At 40.1% G+C, this 20,048-nt stretch overlaps 1 protein-coding gene across 1 annotated transcript in view; it reads left to right on the top strand.

Moving 5' to 3' along the window:
- Nucleotides 1-2,980: 2,980 nt before the first annotated feature.
- The window catches only part of pdss2 (prenyl (decaprenyl) diphosphate synthase, subunit 2), a 42,571-nt gene continuing 25,503 nt past the window's right edge, over nt 2,981-20,048 (top strand). Inside the window, exons 1-2 of the mRNA XM_008399702.3 lie at nt 2,981-3,641; nt 18,521-18,655. Coding sequence (XP_008397924.1) covers nt 3,388-3,641; nt 18,521-18,655 — 389 coding nt within the window. The 5' untranslated portion in view covers nt 2,981-3,387. The remainder of the gene's footprint in view (nt 3,642-18,520; nt 18,656-20,048) is intronic.

The following is a 20,048-nucleotide window of genomic DNA, read 5'->3' as shown; positions in this document are numbered from 1 at the left end:
CTTTGTCCTTTCACTTAACTTTCCTGTTGTTGAAAAACGGTCAAGTCAGGAGTTGTACGTGATAAAACATGCAATTTATTCACATTTAATTAAGATTTTTTTTCGCCCGTTGTATCTGTAACTCACAATCACCAAAATGAAGATAAATACACTCGATGATTTGACTATACATAATATTACATTTACATTTTGAAGTTGACTTTAGGAAATAAATGATCAGTGATATTTTAATTTATTGAGATGCTACTGGAAAGATGTGAGGTTTATAGATTGGGAATTGCATAGCTCTAAAAAATAGTTTTTGGCTGAAGAAGAGTTAAAGATAATTCAGTTCAACAGCTTCTTCTGAATTGTCATTGCCTGCACCATCAACATCCACTCATGGATGTTGATAACAACAGAAGTCAGCGTCTCCGTACATTACAGCAGATCTTGCGGTATTGCCTTACTGTCAAATGGCACAGGAACCAGAGGCTTTTCATAAATGTTCTGCACTTTGTGCATGAATTTACCTGCTCCTGCCTCACGTCGCCCTTTGAATCACAATGAGGAAAGCCTCTGAGACTTTTGGATGAGGCTGCTCATGGCAAAGTGACACCCATTTCAGGCGGAAAATCAGCAGGAGCGGGAGCTGTGAACCGTGATGCAGGGTCAGGGTGAGATGACTCTTCACATCCCTCGCAAAACCCGCAGCAGGACAGCATCTGAATCACAAGATCCTGCATTCACAGGGCCTCAGACACTTGATTTATTTTAAATTAAATTGGGGATATTTCTATTTAGGAAACACTGAATGAAGATTTATACACTACCTTTCCAAAGTATTCGTGTATCCCGTTTTTTCCCCCCACGTTTTGTCAAGTGACAACCACAAACATTGTTGTAGTTTGGCTGGATTTTATGTCATAAATAAGAATCTGGAAAGTCTTGCAGGTATTTATATTTAACTCCTTCTACTCTGTTACCCAAAAATAAAATACAGAACAAGCAGTTGACTATAGGATTACAACTAATGCATGGGGGCTACGTTATAAAGTAATATCTCAAGCTTTGAACATTTCACTGAGCATTGTTCGAGTAGTCGGCTGTAACTTCGCTGCCTTGGCAACCGGTACAGGAGATCATTGCTCCCTCAGGGCTTTCACTGAACAAAAATTGACTATAACTCTGATTCCTGTTTCTTACAGATGATTTCTGCTACCCATTTTTTAAAAACTCTTTCTAACTCTAATTTAAGCAATAATTATACTCTGGGCATACTGTTCTTTCAATACTTTGTACTTTAATTATTAGTATCACTTGTGTCTTACTAGACATTGTTTATAGTATTTCTGTTGCTCCAGCAACACACTACTCAGTCTGGGATAAATACAGTACATCTATTCTATTACCCAAACATGGAGAGAGTGTAGCAAACATTTATTATTTAGAGAATAAATCAATTCGTTTTTAATAGTTTGGTTTTTGAGCGGAGGAAGCAGACGGTCGTGTAAGATGTCCTTGACACTTCACTAACAAGCAGACGCAGAAGGAGTCAATAAAAGCATTGTTTCTGTGAGGACATTCACCAACACACTGGAAATATTATATTGTCACAGTTATTGTGTTACAGGAACTGAAAGGTGAGGAGCTTCACTTCTCATAACTTGGGCTGTTTGGTTAAAAATGGTATTTACTGGAAAGGAGATTTTTGCCACTTGGTATAAAAATGGTGCAAGACATGTAAAATAGTATTTAGAGAAGTGCAGAGAAAATGCTTTAACTTTGCACTTATAAACTCTCATCAATCACGTTAATACTAGTATATATACGTTTGCATTCAGTTTATAACATGCACAAATAACTAGCTACCATTTTATTTGTACATTTTATTTCAGCAACTTTGTATGTCAATTTTTTATTGAAATTTTTAACCTTTGTTGACCTTAAATTCTGCAGGTTTCATCTTATCCATTGTGGGTTTAAGTTGCAGATAGGATTGTTTAGATGTCTGACCAATTAAATAAAGTCTGTTTAATGATTTCTAGCTCAATATAACCAACAATTTGAAGTCTGCTCTCGCAGTTTATACACACTTTTTAAAAATGTGCACAACTTTTAAATTATCCTGAATTTTATTTGCACTGTGAAAAGTTACAAAGTACGGCCACACCATTTTACTTGTGTTTGTTTCTGGTCATCGTCCTGCTGGAAGGTGAACCACTGCCCTTGCCACAAGTCTTTTGCAGGATCGGATGGCTTTTTTTGTCTGAATTTTGCTCAATTTTCTAATCTTCTCAGCGTCTTTACTGCATAATTTTGCCACCACCATGTTTTGCAACAGGTGTCTTCAGGTTAATGAGTTTTATTTTTTCTCTATAGATGGAGCTCTGAATGTAGGCCACCACAAATTTAAATTTGTTCTCATCTGACCAAAGCACCTTCTTGTGTGTGCTACATGTCTGGTTATTCTCCTTATATATGTCTAGCTTGTCAGTCAGTTAGATTGTTAAGCTGTGCCACCAGACTGAGGGACAGAGTCTTTCCAAGAGCTCTGAAAGCCATCCCTCTCCTCCATGCTTCCCTGTATTCACAGCCACACCTACTCACTGCACTTTAAATACTGCTGAGGGCGTTTTGCACAAATGGGTCAAAAAGTTTTTTACTCCCCACATTCAACAGCTGGTGAAGAAGCTAAAATGTTATATCAAGATAAGATTATTTTCATCTTTTATGGCTAGAAAGCAATTGGTTGATGCTACTTTCACAATGGACTATCATGACATTTTGTACATGTGTCTCTTAAATGTCTAATTTGACTGGATACTGTTAATGATAGAGCTTAATAATAATAATAATAATAATAATAATAATAATAATAATAATAATAATAATAATAATAATAATAATAATAATAATAATAATAATAATAATGCGCATTAACAATGTGTACAATCTGTATATCTGTCTCTTTTATTCCCTTTTTTTTTCTTTAAAAAAAATAAATGTAACCTTTCGTATCACTTCCCAATTATGCACTACTTTGTGTTGGAAAACATAAAATTCATATGTGATATTATAAATAAAAATTTGAAAAACATAATTTAAACTAACCAGTTTTTTTCTTTCCGGAAGTCGTGTTAGGGGGTGTCGAGTTTGCTGACGTAAGGATTTACGTACGTAAACATGGCGGCGCCCTGTTTGGGTTAGTGTGTTGTGAAAAAGACCTGGACGCTCTTACTGTAATGTTAAACCCGTTTTATTAGCATTTTGGGGGGGGGTGTTGATTGCTTTTTATAGCAGCGAGTGGACGGCAGTAGGTCGCTTTAAATATGTGAAGAAGCAGAGAAGCCCGGAAGTGTTTTAGATAAAGTAGCAACGCGATTTTAGTGCAGAGGTTATAGTAACATGTTTCTAGCTCCGGGGTCGAGTCTGACCCGCTGGGTGTCCGTTTCCGTCCGTGGACTGAGAGGTCTGAGCCTGTTCTCCAGCTCGGAGTCCTCCTCCAGTTGGAGCAAAGTGGTGTCGGACGCGGAGAAGATCGTCGGGTATCCCACGTCGTTCATGAGTCTGCGGTGCCTGCTCAGCGATGAGCTCAGCAATGTGGCCATGCACGTCAGAAAGCTGGTGGGGACACAGCATCCCTTACTCAACACAGCCAGGTAAGGATCATTACTGTCTGCAGGTGTTTATTACTGGTAATTGTGATGGATATTGGCTACAGCAAATCAACACAAAATCCGGCTGCACGGTTCGCTACAATGTTAATACAAAAATGTTATGCTGTCCAGGAGAGAGTCACTTACAAGTTTAACAAGGAAGGTAGCTACAAAGGGTTATTGTTAAAGAAGCTGGGTCTTCACAGAGTGTTGTATTCATACTAACAGAAAGTTGAGTGGAAGGAAAAAGTGCTGAAGGCATAGGAGGCATGCAGTCTCGTGGGAATTGAATTCAAGAGTTTGGGGCAAATTCACATGGTGTGTTGTGGCTGGAGTCCATGCTTCAAGAACATCTATGGGGGACTTTTTCTGCCATAATTTGAGAGCACACATTTTCAGTCTTATAGCAGGATTTCATGTCTTTTGTTCTCAAAACTTTTAATATGTTTGCTTACATTTTCATTTTGAAAGCAGGACTTCATGTCTTTCTCCTCAAAACTTGTACTGCTTGTTCTCAAAGCTTCTCGTGCTCAGAATGTAACAAAGTCAGAATATAGAAAAACATTAGGCTGTTAATACATGATGATATGAATACATGAGACGGAAGGTGTAATTAAAGCCATTATCAGTAGAAAATATCAGATTAAACTGGTTTTCAGCTGATTTTCATGTCTGGTTCTGTTTGTGGAGCTCTAATGCAGATTTTGGAATGATTCTAACATCAGGACATTCTGATAGAAAATAAATTCAGGCTGAAGCTGTGGGACTCTAAAATGCTCCTAAAGCACTTAATAATCTGATCTATCAGTTAAAGAACAAAAACAACTTTCAATTAAGAATAAACTGCATTTAAATGAAATATTTCAATGGTAGAATTTAAAACTGAACTAGTAGAAGAGAAACAGCAGCACTGAAGGCAGAGAGACACAGAAGGTTGTGGAGAAGAGACTGGAGACCAGGAGGAGAAGTGGATGGAGGGATGGAGGTGGAGGAGAGGAATATGAAGGTGGAGGCCTGGTGGGTTCTCTGAAATGAAGCAAAGGTAATGTAGTTTTTGTCTCCTGATGAAGGTGGAAGCAGACAGAGAAGCTGCTAACCTAGGACAGAGATTCTGCTGGATGGAGACTCTCCATAACCGCTGATGCTACAATAATAGAGGGCCTCATCATAGCTGGAAACCTTGAGTAGGGTCATGTGACCAATGAAGACGTCATCTTTAAAGAAAGCAGCTGGAAGGCTGTTGAAGTTATACTTTGCTCTGCACTCCAGAGTGACGTCATCTCCTTTCATCACAGGGATGACAGGACTATGCAGGATCACTAAGTCACCTCAACACAGAGACAAAGTACAGCACTTCATCCATATCCATGCAGCTTCAGCAACACTAACTCCACAGTCTGATCTTACCAACAATGAGGTTGATGCTGTTGCTGGAGGACCCACTGGGGGATTCACACCAGTACAAACCACTGTCACATGGGTCCAAGAAGATGGAGACATATACAGAAACATGTGCTTGTCCCATTTGTTTTCTACACCTCTTCCCAGTGTCTATGGATGTTTTATTCCTCAGAGTCCATCCAACAGGGCCATGTTCATCCTCACAGATCAGAGTGACACGCTCATATTCAAAGAACTGAGATCTGCTGGGATGCAAAGTCAGACGAGCTGCTGGAAGAAAAACTCCTGCTTGATTTTATTCTCATCAAAACTCCAAAGTTCTGCATTAAACCCTGAACCTTAAACAACATCCTGTTTGTTTCACTGGCAGCTGCTTCAAGCTGTAATAATCTTAATACTAAATGTATTAAACTACAGCTGATCACTGGATGGAGGACATTAAAACTCTGTCTTCTGTATCACTATACTGTATTTATATCTGTTGCGCAGATCTGCTCATTAGTTCAGATGTGGGTGCATGAATAGACATTTGTGTGTGCACGTACGCACACACACACACATCAGTGTGCCACTCTGCAGCACTTCTCAGCAGGTGAAAGAAATCTGACCCAATCAGCAGCACCCTCAACTCAGGTAATATAAGGAATTCACCAACCACTTTACTGGTTTTGCAACAGAGCTGAGGAAGGCAAACACAGCCTCCAAAGCAGCATTTCATGGGAAAGGACTTATAAGGACTACCGGTAAGCCACTATCTGGGCTCAATTGAATGTAATTTGACTGTAGTTTCACATTTGAGAAAAGGAATGCATAATTTATTGAAGTAAAAGTTTGCACTGCTAGCTTTTACAGTTTGGTTCCACTAAATGTATGTTAAGATATCTAATGTAAAAAACTTATGTCCTAAGAAACAGAAAAAAAAAGGTAATTCTAAAATGTTTGGATTTGTTTGATTCAAATTCAACCAGGCATGGAATTTAATGATTTAATACTTGAATTTATGGTTAAAATTGTAAAATAAATGCATGTTCAAGGTTAAAAATGGAATTAGTTGAGATAAATTATTAACTTTGAACCAAATGTCTAAAATGTATGTTAAAATATTTTGTATGTGTGTTGTAGGTTTTTCACCTGTTCATTGATTCTCACTCATTGGTGAAAATAAAAAAGATTGAGTGAATTCCTGAAGTCTCCAAGTCCTCCTTTTCAAGTGTAGGAAGCCATGAAATTATAAGACACTTGACAGTGAAAAACCGCTCCAACCAGAGGAGATTCCATTCTGCAACCAGAGACTGAAATCTGCTATCTGTCTTCCAAAGGAGGAAAATGGCTGAATTAAAGTGCCTTGATGACCTTAAAGCAGAGAGGACAACAGTTAAAAGACTTTTCTCCCGTTTTGCAAATAACATTACGAGGACCTACATGGAAATGTCTAAGGAGGAACTGGAGGAGAACTACAAGAAGCTTACACTGGAGAGCTCCAAAGTTATGGAAGCAAATGAGGATGTGGAGGCTGCTTATATGGCTGAGTGCAAAGCAACTGCAGCAGAGGAGCTGAGTAATCTTCAGAAAGCCGACATAGAGAAGACGGAGAAGGAATGTGAACTAAAGCTTAAAGAAGCCAAACTCCTTATCCGAGAGACAATGTGGACCACATATGGAGAGAAGGAACTGTCCCTGGCTCTACTAGTTGCAGAGGATGAGTGCAAGAATGTTTCCTCCATCGGGCCAGACACAACTCTGGAGGCATACGAGTTTATGCTCACCCATTTGGAGAAATTGATCCAGAAGGCGAAGGAAGCACACCAAAATTGGAACCGTTGGGCCCCATCTGCCGAGGAAAAGGATTTTAACTACCGTTTAAGGGAGCTAGAGGTGTGCCTCCCTAGGCTGGTATCCCAGAAAGCTGTCTTTATTGACGCAGCAAGTAAGGACACAACAGAGGCAAAAGCCTTGGTCCACAGTCTACCTCCAGTAGCTGCAATAAAGCTGAAAGCCACAGCTTTACCAAAGTTTGGTGGAAGTAAACGAGACTATTACAGATGGAGAAAAGAATGGGAGGCTCTCCAGAAGCAAGGTGAACCATCTGGTTCGAAAGAGGTAAAGAAGTTTCAATTGCTTGATAGTCTCGATGAAAAAGTGGCTAGAGATTTACGCCTGTCAACATACAATTCATCAGATGAGATCTTCAGAGTCCTGGACAATCGTTTTGGGAACAAAGCTACCATTGCTCTTGAGATTATTGAAGAATTACAAGCAATTCCACCAGTGAGAAATGGTCAACCTAGACGAATAATAGAACTTATCCAAGCTTTGGAGAAGGCTCTTAGTGACTTAAATGAGCTAGGAAATGTAGATGCCATAAAGAACCCACTGGTGACTAAATCCATAGAGAGTAAGCTTCCAGAAACTTTAAAGAAAGACTGGCTCACCCATAACGCAACTGAGAAAGACACTAGTCACCAGAATTACTTTGACAAGTTTATGGTGTTCCTTAGATCACAAGAATCCATATATGAACAACTAGATCAACTGAAAGATCTCGTTGAACCCATCAGAGAGAAATCCAAGTTCTTAAAATGTGCCAGAACCAAAACAACCAAGCACAGCAGTGACATATCAGGCTGCATTGTTTGTGGTGATCCAAAGCACAGGAAGAAACTGTATTTCTGCAGAAGGTTTAGGATCAATTTAAAGCCATCAGAGAAGAGAGATATAGTTCAGCAACTCGGTGCCTGCAAGAGATGCCTTGAAATCCATAATGGTGATTACTGTAAGAAAACTGATTACCTGTGCAAGAACCCAGAGTGTAAAGACCAACATCACTTTCTTCTCTGCTTACTCGCTAGACCACACTCCCAAAGAACACCTAAATCTAGTTCAGAGAAAGCAGAGAGCAAAAGACATACTGAAGCCCAAGAAGAGTTTCTTTCCAAACTCCCACCTGAGCTGGCTCAGCAATGTAAAGATGCCTTTTGCAATGTTGTGTCAAGAGCGCACAACTCCACTTTTACCAACACAGGCCTTCTAGACGAGAATGGCTTAAATGAGTTTCCAGTTATCCTGATGATTCTTAACGTCACAGCCAATGATGGACAAAGAATTGGAACCCTCATTGACCTGGCATCAGACACAAACTACATTACACATAAAGCTGCAAGTAAGTTGAATCTTAGAAGTGAAGATGTAACGCTTGTGGTCCATGGTGTTGGAGGGATGCAGGTGTCTGTTGAAACGAAGCGCTATCTTCTTAAGATACGTGTCAATACTTCAAGAGGGACCCTCAAATCGCATCAGCTGATCTGCTATGGGCTTGACAGGATCGCAGAAGTTCATAGACATGTCCCTGCCACAAAGCTTCAGAGGATTTTCCCAGATGTCTCCTTGAAAGACCTTACAAGACCTAAAGAGATACAGCTCCTGATTAGCCATAAAGAAGGTCAACTTGTACCTCAAAAAGTTCGCTCTGTCGGGGACCTGGTGTTATGGAATGGACCACTTGGCAAAGCGATTGGAGGCACACATCCGGACCTCTTTGAAGAAGTTACCTTAATGGCCCATACATCAGAGACACACTTTGCAAGATCAATGAGGACTGCAGCAGTTAAATACAGTGAACTCACCTGCAAATCTTCAGCTTCCTATCAGTCTCCCAAGCATCCTTTCATCCAATCCAATGCAGCCACTACCAGCAAAGACTTTCTGAAGTGGTGGGAATGGGAAAGCATCGGAGCAGCCTGCGTGCCAAAATGTGGAGGATGTCGCTGCGGGAATTGCCAACCTGGAGGGAAGGAGATGTCTTTGGCTGAGGAGAAAGAGATGGAGACGGTGAGAAATGGCTTGACATATGTCAATGGTGACCACCACACTCCTGAGCCACACTGGCACGCCAAATATCCATGGACAGAAGATTTGGCTTCTCTCCCTAACAATAGGAAAGCAGTAGAAGCTACATTCCTCAGGACGGAAAAACAGTTGGCAAAGGATCCAGAGTGGAGATTGGCCTATGCTTCACAAGTCCATGAAATGGTCGATCGCAAAGCTGCAGTGAAACTGTCCAAAGAAGTACTACAAAGCTGGACTGGGCCAGTGTGGTATATAAGTCATCTGATTGCACTAAATCCACATTCTATATCTACTCCAGTGAGGCTAGTGTGGAATAGCAGCCAGAAGTACAGAGGTCTGAGTTTGAATGACATGTTGATTAAAGGTCCTGATGTCTTAAATCCGATCAGAGCTGTCCTCCTGAGGTTCCGAGCTGGTGTCTTTGCTGCCCTTGGTGACATCCAAAAAATGTACAACTCTGTGTGGTTAGAAGAGAGAGAGGTTCATCTGCACAGGTTTCTGTGGCGTGACGGTGAGGATGCTGAAATAGAAGATTTTGCCATAACAAGGGTCAATATTGGAGATAAACCTGCTGGCTGTATAGCACAAGTTGCCATGCGGGAGACTGCCAGCTTACCCTCATTCACACAATTCAAAGAGGAGAAACGTGTGCTGGAAGAAGACGTCTACGTCGATGACATCTTGACATCTCACAACAACCTTGACCACCTGAAACTCCTCACATCCAACATCGAGCAGATCCTTAAAGCTGGAGGATTTTTCATGAAGCCCTGGGTCTACTCTAGTCAAGGTGGGAGGGAAGAGTCAAGAGAAGTTAACATGGAGTTAAAGACCATGATCTTGCCTAACCAGCTCGCTGAAAACGATAACAAAGCCCTCGGTCTGGGTTACTCTGTTGAAGATGACAAGCTGCATGTCATGGTTGCAGTGAACTTTTCCAAGAGGAAGAAGAAAATGCGCCTTGGTCAGGACCTGCTAAGAGAAGAAGTAAAAGGACAAACTCCAAATCCTCTTACCAGAAGAGAACTGTTGAGTCAAGTCTCTGCTCTCTATGATCCACTTGGTCTTGTGACTCCTGCAAAGCAGAAGGGAGCCATTCTGGTTCGAAGGGCTTTTCAAGAAGCAAAGCTAATGTATTGCACAAAAGACACCTGGGATGCAGCTCTGTCCAAAGAACTCCGAGAGGATGCCATAAAGCTGCTAGAAGAATATGCTGACCTGAGCCAACTCAGATTCATCAGATCCCTGACACCACCAAACCCATATGCAGGTCCAATTGGCATCACATTTTCTGATGGCAGTGAGCATGCATATGGTGCTGTGTTGTACCTACGTTGGGAATGCACTGATGGTGTAAGTGTGAGGTTGGTTGAGTCTAAGGCCAAGCTGACTCCTCTCAACCGCAGTGGTGACCCCGTGAAAGCGGAGATATGTGGAGCAGTCTTTGCAGCCCGGCTAAAGACCCATTTCCAGAAACATTGCCGAATCAAAGTTGAGAAGTGGCTCCATCTCGTTGACAGCCAAACTGTCTTGGGCGCAATACAGCGAGAGAGTTATGGATATCAGACCTTCTTCGCCAATCGGGTTGGAGAGATCCAGAGTAGCACTAATGTCCAAGACTGGTGGTGGATTCCAGGATCAGCAAATATTGCAGATATTATCACTAGAGGGGCAAGTCCTGCTTGCTTAACCGAAGACTCAGTGTGGCAGTTGGGTCCAAGTTTCCTTCAACTTCCTGAACGTGAGTGGCCAAAGAAATCTGCAAATGATGTTGCTGTGCAAGCAAGAGACAATGTTATAAAAATACAGAAGAAAACATTTGTTGCTGTACTTACCCGAAGTCAACTGAAAGAACAAAATTCAATCAGAGTCCAGAATAAACTGATCATCTCTAGGAGGCCGCCTACAGCAGCAGTAGTCCAGCAACTAGTGGACGTGAGGCACTTCAACAGTTTGAGAAAACTGATAGGGGTAGTTGCATGGATTTGGAGAGCAGCAAAAAAGTTCCTGCATGTCAAGGTCACAGATAAAGAAAAGTGGGAGGTGGTCCCTTCATCTGGTGTCATAACAGTTGGCGAAAGAGAAGATGTGTTCAGAGACCTATGCCTGGCAGCACAAGAAGGTGTACAATTTCCAACTACAACGACTGATAGACTGGTTGTCTACAAAGATGGAACAAGTGGGCTCTTGATGTGTGGCGGCAGAGTTCAGACTTTTAAGGAGGACCACAGAGCCGTTCCTCTGTTGCCCTTCCAATCTTGGGTCTCCACCCTTCTAGGCCGAGCAGCTCACAGTGAAGGACATGATGGAGTGGCAGGAACTTTGCTGCGTATGTGGAAGAAAGCATGGGTCATCAGAGGACGAGTCATTGCCAGAAAAGTTGTTGACGAGTGTGTAGTGTGCAAAAAGGTGAGAGCGAAAACCTGTCAGCAAATAATGGGGGATCTGCCTGAAGAAAGGTCTAGTCCAAGTGCACCATTTCAGTTCATATCTGTTGATTTGTTTGGCCCTTACCAAGTGAAAGATGACGTCAAGAAAAGAGTGAGCATGAAGGTTTGGGGTGTGTTGTTCTGCTGTATGTCAAGTAGAGCCATTCATGTTGAATTGGCAAACACACTATCTACAGAGAGCTTCATACTTGCCTACCAGAGGTTTACATCCATCAGAGGTCATCCCCAGAAGGTGTGGTCTGACCCAGGTACGAACTTTATTGGGGCAAAACCCATTCTGCAAGAAATGTATGCTTACCTGAGACAGCAAGACAAATTCTCACTTGAAGAGTATGCTGCAAAAAATGGGACTCACTGGACATGGAAAATTCTTCCAGCCGATTCACCACATCGCAATGGCGCAGCTGAAGCTGCTGTCAAGGTCATTAAAAGAGCGTTCCAAAGTCTTGGCAGAGTGGAAGGCCTTACCTTCAGTGAGTTTCTTACGACGATTAAGCTAGCTGCCAATCTAGCCAACGAAAGACCTATTGATGCTAGAGTACAGAGCCATGAAGATCGAATCCAGTACATCACTCCAAACACCTTGTTGCTCGGACGAGCTACAAAAAGTGGAGATTTCAAGACATTTGACTATACCACTTATCCCTTTAAAAGGCTGCAAGAAATACAAACTCAAGTTGACTACTTTTGGAGGTCCTGGAGTCAACTTGCAGGTCCCAACTTGTTTGTCCGTGGCAAGTGGCATACTGCTGAAAGAAATGTTGCTATTGGCGATGTGGTTTGGCTCTGCGACCAGAACGCACTAAGGGGGCAATTCAAGATGGGTAGAGTTGTTGCTGTGAATCCTGATTGCAAAGGCATAGTCCGGGATGTTTATGTGAAAGTTTCTACAAGTGGGTATAGTTGGGAAAATACACCCAAACCTCCTGTGAAATGTTCTGGATTGGTGAAGGAGGTTCAGGGCACCATACTCCATCGGGATGTCCGGCGCCTTGTAGTGCTCATCCCAGCAGAAGACCAAGCAGAGGGAACCAGCTGACTTAAAAATGCGATCTTCCCAGGTAAAACCTTGCAAGATCGAGTGGGAGGTGTTGCGCAGATCTGCTCATTAGTTCAGATGTGGGTGCATGAATAGACATTTGTGTGTGCACGTACGCACACACACACACATCAGTGTGCCACTCTGCAGCACTTCTCAGCAGGTGAAAGAAATCTGACCCAATCAGCAGCACCCTCAACTCAGGTAATATAAGGAATTCACCAACCACTTTACTGGTTTTGCAACAGAGCTGAGGAAGGCAAACACAGCCTCCAAAGCAGCATTTCATGGGAAAGGACTTATAAGGACTACCGGTAAGCCACTATCTGGGCTCAATTGAATGTAATTTGACTGTAGTTTCACATTTGAGAAAAGGAATGCATAATTTATTGAAGTAAAAGTTTGCACTGCTAGCTTTTACAGTTTGGTTCCACTAAATGTATGTTAAGATATCTAATGTAAAAAACTTATGTCCTAAGAAACAGAAAAAAAAAGGTAATTCTAAAATGTTTGGATTTGTTTGATTCAAATTCAACCAGGCATGGAATTTAATGATTTAATACTTGAATTTATGGTTAAAATTGTAAAATAAATGCATGTTCAAGGTTAAAAATGGAATTAGTTGAGATAAATTATTAACTTTGAACCAAATGTCTAAAATGTATGTTAAAATATTTTGTATGTGTGTTGTAGGTTTTTCACCTGTTCATTGATTCTCACTCATTGGTGAAAATAAAAAAGATTGAGTGAATTCCTGAAGTCTCCAAGTCCTCCTTTTCAAGTGTAGGAAGCCATGAAATTATAAGACACTTGACAATATCTACCAGTGAAATGGCAACTAATATTAGCAATAGTCTGTCAATGTTTTGTAGGCTGACATTTCTGTTTGTAATGCTTTAATCAAATTTTCTAAGAACGAGAATTTGGGGTTTTTATTAGGCAGAGTCATCAAAATAAAAGAAATCTGAAATATATCACTGGGGTTCTTGTTAGAAGAAATACTTGAATACGTTTTTCTTTTCAATAATATCATATAATATGTTATGCTTAGGTGGCTGAAAATGACATGAAAAACAGCACTAGTGCAAAGGAAAAGACCTTCACTGGAAATTTTTGATCACAGATCAGATTATACTTTGAATTCATTATTCAAAGTACAATAATGAATTCTGCCTGCTTGAATTAAAAATAAAACTAATAAATGATTAAATACCTTTGAAATGTAGGCATGAAACGCCATTTTTATTGGAGATGTTTGTTGATATTCACCTGGATCATCATCGTTATGATCAGAAATCCTGAGATCTCCATGGTTATAACAATATCTTACCTTGAAGTGTTTTTGATAGTCTCTTTATCAGTTAGATTTCTTAGACTCTTTCTGGTGTTCGACTTTCTTTCAACAAATACAAATATTTAGTTGAGAAAATTTGGATTAATCACAAACAAACATCTTGTTGTATGTTACTAATGACATATTTTAAATGAAAAAAAGTGAAACTGTTGCCTCATTAGCCTTTTGCTCTCCAGTCCTTCTTTCGTGTCAGTGTATCACATAATGTAATGTAAAGCTTCTTGACTTTACATCCACAGCAGAGCTTTATCTACAGTCTTGTTTTTCCACAACAATTCAGCCTTGCATTGAGCGGTCATTTATCTAAATAACTGCCTTCAGTATTACAGTGCATTGTTTGACTGCATGTTTGTGTTTGTTATGTCATATAAGTCACTTCTACGGTTGCTCTTGACTCCACCTGCAGATCTATTGATAGTATCCCCTTTCACCCCTGTCTCTGTCAGCCTAAACAACAGTTCAACACAATCAATAGTTATTGTTTGTTTTCTCTCTGTAATGCATGCCCATTGCTGTGTGAAAGCTGCAGTTTTATCTGACTTTAAAGCTGATTACAAATCTTTTCTTCTAATAACTAAGTGCATTGGGGGCGGATGGTGCTGCTTTTATTTATCTAATTAACCTGACATATAGATGTGGACAGAGGAGCTATTCTATTATTATTTTGTGTCTTTGTCTGAAATATCTTTGCAAAAGTAGGAAGTTACAGACAGAGTTCTCACAGATTCTTGAAAAGTACAAAATCCATTAGATCCAAAGGAAAGAGAGCATGGGGTGTTTATTTATTTATTTATTTATTTATTTATTTATTTATTTATTTATTTATTTATTACTTAACATATAAAAGCTGCTTCCATCCATTGTAACCATTTCATCCTTCTTTGTGTCCATCTTTAGATGGATGGATGAGTGGAGAGACAAAAGGATTGGTGATGGATAGATGGATGAAGATGGATTGATTGTTGCAGAATATGGACATGGTGAAGGACGGATAATTGATTGATCATAAATGGATGATTGGATAGATTCATGAATGGATATTTGGATGGGGAAGAAGAGATGAGATGATGCAGAATGGATGGACTGATTCTGATTGATGATCAATTATGGGATTGATGGATGTATTGATTGATGGAAGAATTGTTTTTGGATGGATGGATGGATGGATGGATGGATGGATGGATGGATGGATGGATGGATGGATGGATGGATGGATGGACTGCTATGAAGTGGATGGATGTTTGCTTGTGGTGAAGAGAAAGAAATGACTCAATCTTCCAGTCTGACTGACTTTACAGTGAGGACACAGGTGAGGACACAGGTGAGGTCATCAGTCAGGTGCTGGTTTATAGACAGCATCTGAAAGCACAAGTATCGATAATTATGATTTATAAACCAAAACTTAGAAAAACAAGGAAAGAGACCTGGAAGACAGAGTCCTCAAACACAATCCTGTCACTCGGACGAGGATGGAAAGAGGAACCCAAGGGTGTAATAACCTATACGCCTAAATCTGATATGACAATCCATTTGGGTGTTGTAGCAGCAGGGAAGGCTGCAGCAGACCTCTTGACAGTCTGACTCCTCACTGTCAGCTCGCGTTGGCTGGTTCATATTTCCCTCTGTGTCTCGGCTTTAGATGCACGGCGGATAAAAATATCCACAATAGCAGACAGGCAGACCCTCGTGGCGTTGGGTTTCGGTTTTTCCTTTCCTTTCATTCTCAAAAACTGCTGCTCAGCTAACTTTGCCCCAAAGTGTGGAGTTACAGCGAGGGGACTGCAGCTCAGAGAGAAGAAACTTTACTTCCCTTAAGGACAGTCCTTGAGAGTTTAACTTGGACTGAAATTCACTTCCTCTTAGGCTTATGCTTATATATTTTTGAATCTTCATATTCACTTTATTATTGAATCATCAGAACATTCACATCATAGTTCCATCCCACTAAAACAAGAGCAGAAATGTGAAAAAATCCAAAAAGAGTCAAAACAACTACCTGAAACACTTAGACTGAAAGCACTTCTTAGACTTACAAAGGCAGTAACAAGACTAAACATTGTTAGTAATTAAAATTAAATAAGGATGTTGTTTATTGAAGTTAAAATGTTTATATTATGTTTATTTAAAATATTTTTTAAATAACTCTTCCTTTAAAGAATTAAATGGTTATTTGTGCCATTAACGATTAGAAATTAGAAGAAATCAGAAGTAATTTGGCCAACAGCCTTTGTAACTCAGAAAGCAAATCGAATCCTCTTTCTTTCATATGAATCTGGCAAGAAATATTGCTTTCAAGATCTAAAACTTGCTCAGTATTTTTATCCACAGGTTTACAATAAAAAGCTTTGTGCTTTTTTGGAAATGTGAGAATCAAATCCTGTAAACTGTGGAGTGAAAAAGACCCTCGGTCGATATTATTGTATCATTTTAACCCGTAACCGTGTCTGCTGGTGGCTGAAACCTCTCTCCTGGAGGAAAACTGCACAGTTATCGTTCATTTATCAGTTTATTGTTTAGGAAAAGATGTCGGAGCATTGGACACATTTGCATGCGCCGACTCGAGTCCCGGCAGGCTGCGGCTCCCTGAATTCCTGCACTGCGATAGCAGAGCAGAGGGCGTGGTGACCTGTTCACAACCCTTTAAAATGACAGCAGCCCATTCCTCCAGCTTCACTGTAGCCCTCACCATCTTTCTTCTTTCACATCATCGTCGCATCCCCACCCCTTTGCAGGAGGCCGGCTGTGATTGATTGATGCATTCTGGTGTGCGTGCTGACATAAATATTAATCATCTGCCACTTTCAGGCCACTGTCTTACTTAGACTGGCCAGGAAAGGGGCAGCTTTACGGGTTCTTGCGTCCTGCTTGCTGATCTAACAACTATTTTCCTGTTGAGTAAAGATTTAGAGTGACAATAAATTTTTCCTCATGAGCTGTAATGAAGAAGAGCTCGACCTGTCATTAATTTCACGCATTTTATGTGACGGGAAAGGTTTTTTTTTTTTTTACCTCTTTTTTTTCTTTTTTTTTTTTTTTTAAAGAAAATGCTTCAGGGTTTTATAGATTCTCGTTTCTACTGTGTCTATGTCTGGATCCTCCAGCCACGCTGCGGTGCAGGGGAGGGTCAGAGAGGGTTGATGGGGGGGTGTTGTTGAGGCCCGTGTCTGGGCATCGAGCGGAGGGGGGCGTGACCGCTTGTCTGCTCCGGAGCTCCTAACGAGAGCGTGATTCATGGCACGAGGGGCTCCCATAGGGACGGGATTAGAGGTGCTGCGTCTAACCGCTCCCCAGAGAGAGTAAAAAGATATTTAATCTGCTCACCAAGGAGGCAGCCATTGCTGGGCTTTGTGTGTGTGCTGCTGTGGATGTGTCAGCTGGTTGGGGTGGGAATAACCCCCCCGACTTTAAATACCTCAGAATAAGACATAAACTGATCAATTAAATTCATGTTTTTTTGTTTTTTGTTTTTTATTTAGAAAATGCATGGCAAACTCCCTAAGCTCTGCTAATCCTTTTATCATTTGTTCACCTAAATTTAGCTGATTTTTTTTTTAATCATACAAAGTGGCCAAAACCTGACATTGACATTTGTTTGTAAAATATATGCAAAAAAAATCATAGTGCAGATTAATATGTATTTCCCCTTTTTAATTTGGTTTACATATTGCATCAGTTCAGCTATGATCATTAAAAAAAAGAACAAATATTTAAAATTTTCACCTAGATTTACCTAGAATAATCAGATATCTGATCTGATAATTCATTTTATTCATTTTGTTCTCCTATAAGGACCACTACGTACAAAATAATACATATTTGATAGAGTAGCATCTTTAAATCCAACCTAAAACGAATAAATCACAAGATTATTTCTGACTGTGCAACAAAGTGCACGCACAAATCTGTTCTGCCAACAGAACATATTTTTGAGATTCAAAATTAATGACACCTTTTCCACATTTAATGCAACGTATACCCTGTTTAGATAAAAAATTGTCTTGAGAAGAAATGTAAAAAAAAAAAAAAAAGAAGGTGCAAGAAGTGTGCAAACCCATAAGCTCACACTTTACTGAAACACCTTTTCATTTAATTTCAGCGTATTGGTCATAGACATCATTAATTAATCATTAATTAGTCATTAATAACCATGAATAAAACTCACAGCAGTGGGACTTATGTGACATTTCCTTATCTGGATCCTTAAGCTAAGACTGCATTTTACCAAAAAATATTTTTTTAAGTTATTTTTAAAAGGGTTAAAAAAAATAAATCCAAGTCAATGATCCCCTTGCATACTTGCATTAGTCTTGAACTGCAACTCCTCTGATTTTAAAGGAAACCAGCAGATTGCATTGGATCGTTGCTACGATGCATTTCCTCATCCTGAGCAAACATTAGGAGGAAACATTCCTGTTGTTGGAAATGTATCAAACCCATGAAATGATGGCCACACATTAAGTACTCTTCCCCAAAGTCTATGTTGAATATATGCAGATAATCAAAACAATAAGTATCTGACTCTAAAAGCAGCCATAAAAATCATATTTTCAACAAAAAAAAACCCAGCTTGTATGCAGTTGATGAATATAACAAATGGGCTAAACAAATAGCAAATTCACTCAAGAGGTCATCTATAGAAAAACTGATTTATGCAGGATGTCAGTGTTAATACATACATGTTGATTATTTGATAACTGTTGGTACATTTCTTTTTTTATGATTTCCTTTCTGTTGTACTTTACTCCTACAATATGTGATTGAAGCTCAGTGATCTATTTGCGTCTCTTTGCAGAGGCTTCGTCTATGACAGCAAGAACAATCTTCAGATGAGAGGACTGATTGTGCTGCTGCTGTCCAAAGCAGCAGGACCGAGCCACGCAGCTTCAGAGCTCCTCACTAAGGATATGGTCAGCGGCATCTACCCAAGGTAATTTGAGGCTAAACCAGAGCAGATGGATGATTTTACTAAATGTTTGCATGTTTATAGAAATTATTCACCTCACATTTTGAGAGTCTGACATAAGAAAGAATCATAATCTTCCTTTACAGGAAGAAACACGGTTTTTATAACATTACTGGTATAGGAGCAGCTGATGTTTCTTTCTTTAGATAAATAGATCACCCACCAGTCTCCCACTCCCAGTCCACTGCAGCTAGTTTGTCACTTCTCTGTGAATGTTTATGCTGCCTGAGAGGAAACTGTGGGCAGTGAACATCTGTGGCATCGCAGTGCAGGGCCATAAATGCGCTCGGCAGGCAGACCGAGACAGGCGATCCTGCTTTTGTCCCAGTTATGTGGCAGCTTCAGGATAAACAGGGAAATAAGAGTCTGGAGTCAGGTAACTCTACCTTGTCCGCTGTGGTTATCGTCCACATCAGCTCTGCCTCACCCTCTGGAGACAGTGTGGGCACAGGTAGGATCGGAGAATTTACCTTTTGTAAAATAGAATAAAAAAAATGAACAAGCATCTGACATTCTGATGAATTCTAACAAAAATACGAATCTCATTTTGAGCCTCACTCATACCGATTATGGAAGCTACTCTAAGGAATATCTACTCTATGCAAAGTGATGTTTGGAGGAGTTGGGATTTTTTTCACTATCATCCACTAAAAATATGTTATTTGAGCATTAAGGAGTAATGTGAATATTCTGGGTGTAGCAGTACTCAATTGTTAAAGCCACAATTCGTACACTTTCAGTACACTTCAATCACGTACATTTACTAATTTGATTTTATTATGTCATAAAAAATGTAAGAAGTGCAAAGTATAAAACTTGGTTGGACTTATTTCAATGACTAAAGTAGCATAAGCAGGCATTGCCAATACCTGGAAAGATTGATGGATTACAAAGCAATGTAACCACATCAAAATGGTCCAGAGTGTTAGAAATTTTTCATAAGACTGGGCCCATATTTGAAGATAAAACATCACTTTGTGACAGCCTAGTCTCCCAGCTGTACCTGAATGCATCATAAGCAGCTGATGGAAAAATCCCGTCTCATCAACCAGCTTATATTTTATATGATTGGGCTGATTGGATGCTACAGATTAACCATTTGGATGTCAGCAGATTTTTCTCCATTATCAGTAATGTTTACATTTACCTAGACTTATTTTTTTGCTGAGTGTGGAGCACACTGTGTACCTTATTGCTGACATAAAGTTTTGGTTGCACCACCTTTTGTTTTCCTGCAAAAAAACCCTTAATCTTCCATAACAGAGTTTAGCAATTGCTGGGAGTCCTCTCTGTTTTGTTTTGGTGTCACTTTTTGAAGTTGCTCCATAGAACATTGCATTTAGTTACACAAACTGAT

This window comes from Poecilia reticulata, chromosome 22 (assembly GCF_904066995.2).
Source record: "Poecilia reticulata chromosome 22, P_reticulata-male-v2, whole genome shotgun sequence".
NCBI lineage: Eukaryota > Metazoa > Chordata > Actinopteri > Cyprinodontiformes > Poeciliidae > Poecilia > Poecilia reticulata.
This window is presented reverse-complemented; position numbering and strand designations above follow the sequence as displayed.